This window comes from Neomonachus schauinslandi, chromosome 10 (genome assembly GCF_002201575.2).
Source record: "Neomonachus schauinslandi chromosome 10, ASM220157v2, whole genome shotgun sequence".
Lineage (NCBI taxonomy): Eukaryota > Metazoa > Chordata > Mammalia > Carnivora > Phocidae > Neomonachus > Neomonachus schauinslandi.
The window spans coordinates 71487320-71494023 of record NC_058412.1 but is presented as its reverse complement, the minus strand read 5'-3'; the positions used below and the strand labels follow the sequence as shown (position 1 = coordinate 71494023).

General features: G+C 36.1%; 1 protein-coding gene across 1 annotated transcript in view; it reads right to left on the bottom strand.

The window, feature by feature from the left end:
- Positions 1-185: 185 nt before the first annotated feature.
- FBXO11 (F-box protein 11) overlaps positions 186-6704 on the bottom strand; it is an 84963-nt gene continuing 78444 nt past the window's right edge. The window contains exons 15-23 of the mRNA XM_021701240.2: positions 6558-6680; positions 6384-6469; positions 5549-5625; positions 5315-5458; positions 2724-2834; positions 1993-2100; positions 1574-1682; positions 871-969; positions 186-760 (exon numbers count right to left, since the gene is read on the bottom strand). Of these exons, the coding sequence (XP_021556915.1) occupies positions 631-760; positions 871-969; positions 1574-1682; positions 1993-2100; positions 2724-2834; positions 5315-5458; positions 5549-5625; positions 6384-6469; positions 6558-6680 (987 nt within the window). The 3' untranslated portion in view covers positions 186-630. The remainder of the gene's footprint in view (positions 761-870; positions 970-1573; positions 1683-1992; positions 2101-2723; positions 2835-5314; positions 5459-5548; positions 5626-6383; positions 6470-6557; positions 6681-6704) is intronic.

The following is a 6704-nucleotide window of genomic DNA, read 5'->3' as shown; positions in this document are numbered from 1 at the left end:
TAGTGTTTTCTCTTTCATAGAAAGAACGTACATACTGGGACATGAGTACAGTTACAGCAAGTCTAGGTGTGCTAACAAAACAGGGCACATTCAAGTACAAGAAGATTTGCTTGAAATTAAAAACAAACTACATGAGATTAAAGCATTAAAATCATATTTCTCAATCTGAATACATGTTAAAAAAAAATCAAAAGAAACGCAGAAGTGCTAGCTCACATTTTTACCATATTACAAAAGCAATTGGTACCCATGTCCATAAAGGCAGCAACAAAGCTGCTTGTCTATTGAAGAGTACTACTGCAAATTGGACTGCATTCAATGCTAGTTGTAAAAACACCAGCTTTTTTTCAGAAGTTGGTATCTGTACAAAATTGCAGCTTATTTCTTCACTTCTGTCCCTTCAAAAGTCTTTACACAGTAATGCTAAAACACCCAGCTTTGAGATCCTGAGTCAATATATTGCCACTTTCTTTTTGGTAGCTTGAGCTTCATAGTGTCAACTGACCTCGTGTATCCATTTTTAATACAGTCTCTTCCTGTAGCATGGGCAAATATTTTAAATCTTCTTCCAAAAAAAATGTTTTAAGTTATGATGTTAGAATGGCAGGACTTTTTCTTTAGGGAAGGAATTCAGTTGTGCTGCAATGTATTAGATTCTATAGGTGGAGCAGAGTCATATAGTGTATCTGTATCGTGTGTAGGCTCACCAGCTAATGTACAAGGATTAGACAGTGTTCCAGCACCACAGTCACAGAAAAACCTAAAGCAAAATGAAAACCCAAAAATTAGGAAAGTGATGGGCCGGGGGGGGGGGGGGGGGGGGGGGGAGAGATAAGTGGGTAATATAGAGCAAACAAGTGTGCTACATACCTATCATGTCTAATAAATTCTACATCATGTCCCTGATGGCACTTCTTAATGCAGTTCACACATATGGCATTTCGATCTGTGGTGTTACAAGTGTGACATCTAAAAAGCAAAAGCTTACGTTATTTTTCTTGAAATGTTACTTCTTCAAAATTTTCATTTTACCCTATGACCTATGGCTTAAAAGAGGACCAAAACCAAAATTTTTGTGGCTCCAGCCCAGGTTAATTTCTTCAAAAGGACTTTAATAAGTGAATCTTCTGTGTCTTCTGAGAAAAACAAATGATTTGCAAATTGCAGAAGGCAGCTGAAACTTTAAGAAAAATTTAACCTGGGAGCAGGGTGGGAAGGGAGTCAAAAACATCTCAGTGACTGGGGCATGTGGGACACTTAATTACAGCTTTACTTTGAAACTCCTAGGCAAAAGCATTGTGGTGATAGCAAGAGTTGCTGCGGTATACTTTTCCGTATTTATGGTCCCAAACAAAATCCTCAAGTAGACTGATCACAGAACTTAATGTGGACAAATATAACATTTTCAATTATATTATATTCTCTTCCCTTGGTAAATTTCCAAATACCCAATTTTCTCTACCTTTAGTTTACATGTAAGAGAAAAATCTACAAATGTTGCATCTTGCCAGTTTAGAAAAGAAAATCACTTATCTCCCCCTTTTCAAGACTCACAAGTAATTTAGAAATATACCTGTAGAAATCATGCATGGGATAGCTGGTGTAACTTGATATTTTATATAAACATTGGCCTCTACTAACAGCCTTTTCTATGGCATCTTGATTGTTCATTATTTTGTTATCTGTAATAAAAGAAAAAATAAGTAAAATTCTAGAGGACAAAGACTTAGAATAATCCTATAATCTGTATTTTTATCTTAAGAGTCACTTTTTAAGACCTTTAAAGGAGGCTAACCAATTAAATTAAAAAATCAGCTTAAAATAGAAATGGATTTTCCTTTTGTAAGATTACTCCGTTTAGAACAAGTCAAAGCTTTCAAAATAGTTCCTTGGGTTGTAGTTAACTTGGTAGAGTGACAGCAATGACTTCGATACCGTTATCTTTTCATGGCGTATTTTGTGTATTTATAGGCAGAGCAGACTCCAACATACCTTTCATTGTCACATTAACACCAGATGCTAAAAATAAGCCTCCAAACCGGTTGTTAAAAATCTGATTGCCTTCTAGTGTTGCAGTTGCATGATTTGTAATTTCAATACCTGAAGTAAAATTTACAAACAGTAGATACATCATTACATTATACAGTTTAACATTTAAAGAATAAGATGCAAATGTTTGAGTCACTGAGAATAACATTTATTTTCCGCTAAAGGAAGGAATGCTACTACAGATGGTTCACAGCTTACTACTAATTTTCCTGGCAAGCAGAAGAGGATAATGCCTGCCCGTAAGTATGTTTAGGTAGCCACTAGTTGTACATACGAAGAAAAAAAAAAGTGTCATCTTCTCTGGCAAAAAGTTGAAATATATGCACAATACTTGGATTTCACTTACCAAGATCTTGGGGGGAAAAAAAAGTTTTTGAGAGGCCAGAGGGCTTGAATTTATTTGTATTCCAAATGGTAGTACAAGCCTGCATTCTATCCCAATTAAGGTTTCATAATTACTACTGAAGAGCAAGAGAGATGTCTTAAAAGTTTGGCTTAGCAGAATCCCGAACGTTGGATTAGGCGCTCTTATAAAAGCCCATTGTTAACTGACAGTCATTCAGCCACTTTTGCAACACACTTTGCACACCTTCAGTTATTAAACAAAAGAGAATTAACATACTAAAGATCCAACACTTTATAAAAAACAAGCTACAGGTAAAAAAAATACAAACCTGCAGCAAATCCATCAAATATTCTGTTTTTCCTTAAGACTGGATGACTATTAGTGCTGATGAGAACACCTGCTTGAGCATTCCTGAAAATATCATTTTCTTCAAGGAGACCTATAATAAAATATTTCCTCAGATTAAGGCTAATGCACAAACAAATTTCACTAGCCTTTTTGGTGATATTTAAGTTTCTTATTAACTGTTGTATAAAACTCAAAGGACTAATTTTTCAGCTGAGAAGTTTATTAGTAATTCAGAGGAGTTTAAGGTAGGACTTAACCAAAAACTGCTTAAAATGGCAGGTAACCATTCTAACCAATAACTGGAAATTCCATGGTACCACAAACCATGCATTCCCAGTGCCTGGCACCTATTTCTCACTTTAAAAAACACTGATTTAAAATTAGTTCCTTTGAAGTATTGTTAGAACTATTGCAGCCTCAATGCTTTCATTCAAGCCCTGATTATTTCTGGTCATTATTATAATCATTACTTGATAACTTCGTTTACTGCAGTCTCTCTTCTGCTATTTTTCCCAGTTTCCTACAACTCTTATCATGTGCCTTCTCTGAAGATATTCCCCTAACCTATTCCATTGTCTTACTGAATGCTCTGAATATGCTATACATTTTTATCTCTAATGCCTTTGGTTTGTATTATTTCCTCATCCTGGAATGTCCTGCCCTCTTTCTTCCTAATGTCACCTCCTCTGGAAGATTTCAGTTTCCCTCCATCAAATTTATTATTCTCTCTTCTGAGAGTGTAACATGATTAAAAAAATGAGCTGAGGAGGCACCTGGGTGGCTCAGTCGTTAAGCGGCTGCCTCCGGCTCAGGTCATGATCCCAGAGTCCTGGGATCGAGTCCCACATTGGGCTCCCTGCTCAGCGGGAAGCCTGCTTCTCCCTCTCCCACTCCCCCTGCTTGTGTTCCTGCTCTCGCTGTCTCTGTCAAATAAATAAAATCTTAAAAAAAAAAAAAAAAAAAAGAGCTGAGGAATCAGACTTAAGGACTTCAAATATGGATTCCACCACCTCCTAGTTCTGAGTAGGCAAATTGCTTACTACTCTCTGTCTCATTTCCTTATCTAAACCGGGCATAATGGCACCTACATATAAAGGTTATAATGAGGACTGAATTAATACATGTAAACATACACTGCACTAAAGAATTAGCTAATACTACTCCTATAAAACCTACTTACGTATAGTGAATTATCATTAGTTGCGTACTAGCGTTTCTGTGCTCTCTGAAGACATGAAACATTTTTTATTTCTGTAGAATTTCGACCTGCCTGTGGCATTTCAGTTTTGACCTCTAAATTGCTTTTCCCCTGGAAAAGACTACTCCAAGTCCCTACCTCTAATCTTTGCTTTTGCTAAGATCCAGTCTGATTTCCGTATACAAAGTCTCTTAGAATCTGGGCGCTGCACCCTTTCTCTAGCCTCAACTCTCAGTACCTCTTTGCGCCTTACTAAATAGTACCACTTTGTTTCCTTTACACTTTTGTTTACGATGTGCCATTAGACTATGAACTTTCTGGATGTAGTACTGTTTTATTCACCATTTATCTTTAGCATCTGTATCAACTGTTGGTACAGAAGTGTTCAATTAATAAATATGTACAAAACAAATGAGAGTGTGAATTATGCTTTCTACACCAGGAATGGTCTCCCCACCCAACATTTACCAGTGAATACTCATTTTTCAAGACACAGCTCAAGAGTGATTTTAGTCCATGAACCTTTTCTCAACACCTTACAAATAAAACCATCCACTGTATTGTGTTTCCTCATTTTATCTTGTAAAGACTACCAGATATGTCACCTTATTGAATTACTAGATTATGCGCTCTTTCTATGTCATTAATGGAATTGTCACTGCTTGGCTGTAGTAAATTTTGTTGATTATGTTGTAGTAATAACTAGCTATTCCTTCCATATAAGATATGTATAGTGCTGGGTTACTGACATTTCAGGAATGGTGATAAATTTGCATTTGACATTCCCCGCTAGTCTCTTTTGGAACAACATGCATTTGCAAGGGGCACGGACTGTGGAACTTTTGCCTCAATGCAAAATGAGTTGACCTTTATGTATATAAAACCAGGCACCTTGGCTTCATTAATTCCACTCTCCAACAAACACAGCTGTAAACAGGTACAACAACAATACTTATTTACTACATTTTCATGTATTTACAGGCCAATTAATTTCTAACCTAGTTCTGTAACTGGACCCTGGTGTTTATTATAATCGTATCATGTGCTCGCTTCAGCAGCACATATACTAAAATATAATCGTATCACTATTCTAAATAATAGAAAGTCCAGAGAGAAAATGTAAACAGATTCTACCTTAAAAATGCCTAACAACTAGCATATTCAGGATGGCTACAAAAAGAAAAATTGTGTAAACATCTGTCTCCTTTACCTCTAGGCACGAATCTAAACCATCTCAAGACCTGATAAGGAAAAAGACTGAGATCCACTCATATAAAGCTTATATTAATTGGCAATGTCACTGATCATTAAAGATATGAAGGAAGAATAATGAAAAATTGGATTTTTTACTAATGCAAAATTAACAACAATACCTCGACCCCCATTAAATATACAGATGCCACCATCTCTTCCATCATGGATTTTATTTCTTCTTAGTGTAGGATTACTGTCTGTCTTAATCCAGACTCCAGCCATGGCATTGTCAAATATTTCATTGTCTTCTATACAGCCTAGACCTACAAGTATAAAGATTTAGGTTATGTTATTTGGAAAGTATATTTCTAAAGGCAATTAGCAATAAGAAAAAGATGAGAGATTAAACATACCAGAATTATAAACAAGAATTCCACCATTTTGTCCTCCCCAGATTTTGTTGCGTCTAATTTTGGGGTTGCTTCCAGTCCTACGGGTACAATAGAAATTAATGCCATCTTAACCGCTTCTACTCCCATATCCCATGTTATATGAGGTAACTGAAAAAATTCGTATTAATCACAGTAAGAATAAGTATACAGTGGAGTCTGTCCAGATGCTCTGAGAAGTTTGTTGGTAAAGACAGTTTAGTTTTGCTTAATTCTATTTCCCACAGAATACTAGCTATAGATTACATTATTACTATAGAGTCTCCTAATATATAAACTAAACTGAGGAGGTTAGATTAAGTGACTACTATTATTGTATACTCACCTCATATATAAAATGAAGGGAATTATAAGTACTATTACAGTTTCTAAAACTGTTAAAATACAGGAAAGAGGGGTGTAAAAATCTAACTCTTTTACAGAAATAGTGTAAAAACAGAAGCTCCCATTTACTGAGTGCCTACAATATGCTGGGTACAGCTCACAAGTGTTTATACAGCCTCCTCCTTCCCAAGTGTGACGGAGTACGCTGGCAACTATGACTGTGACTGTGGATGATAGAACAGTGGAAATGTGCTTCTACAGCAGGCTTATGTGCCACTGGCTGCTATCCTCAGCTGGTTCAAGAAAAGCAATATTCTGACAATTTAAGCCAAGCATGTGGTAAGAGCATGAATATATGTACAAAAGGAGGAATAAAAATTGAGCATTAAACAACAAGGAAAGTTCTTCTACATACCCCACATACTCCCACCCAACTGGCCCTCCTGAAAGAAAGCCAAATGTGAAAAATGCTTACCTTATCTGAACCCCTGAATACATATGATTATAGATATCATTGTCCTCTAGCACTCCATGTCCATTGTCATAAAAATAAACACCAACCTAAAATTAAAAAAAAATTTGTTTTCAAATGACAACAAAAGTTTATAAAACAATGTATTTCCCATGTAAGAGTCCAAAATAATTTTACCTGCTTTCCACTATGTATCCTGTTTCTTCTCAGTACTGGAGTGCTGCCAGTTGTCACCCAGACCCCAGCCAGAGTATTACTATAAACTTCATTCTCTTCTATTACGCCTTGTCCTTTCTCATGCTAAATAAAAGTTACATTGATACA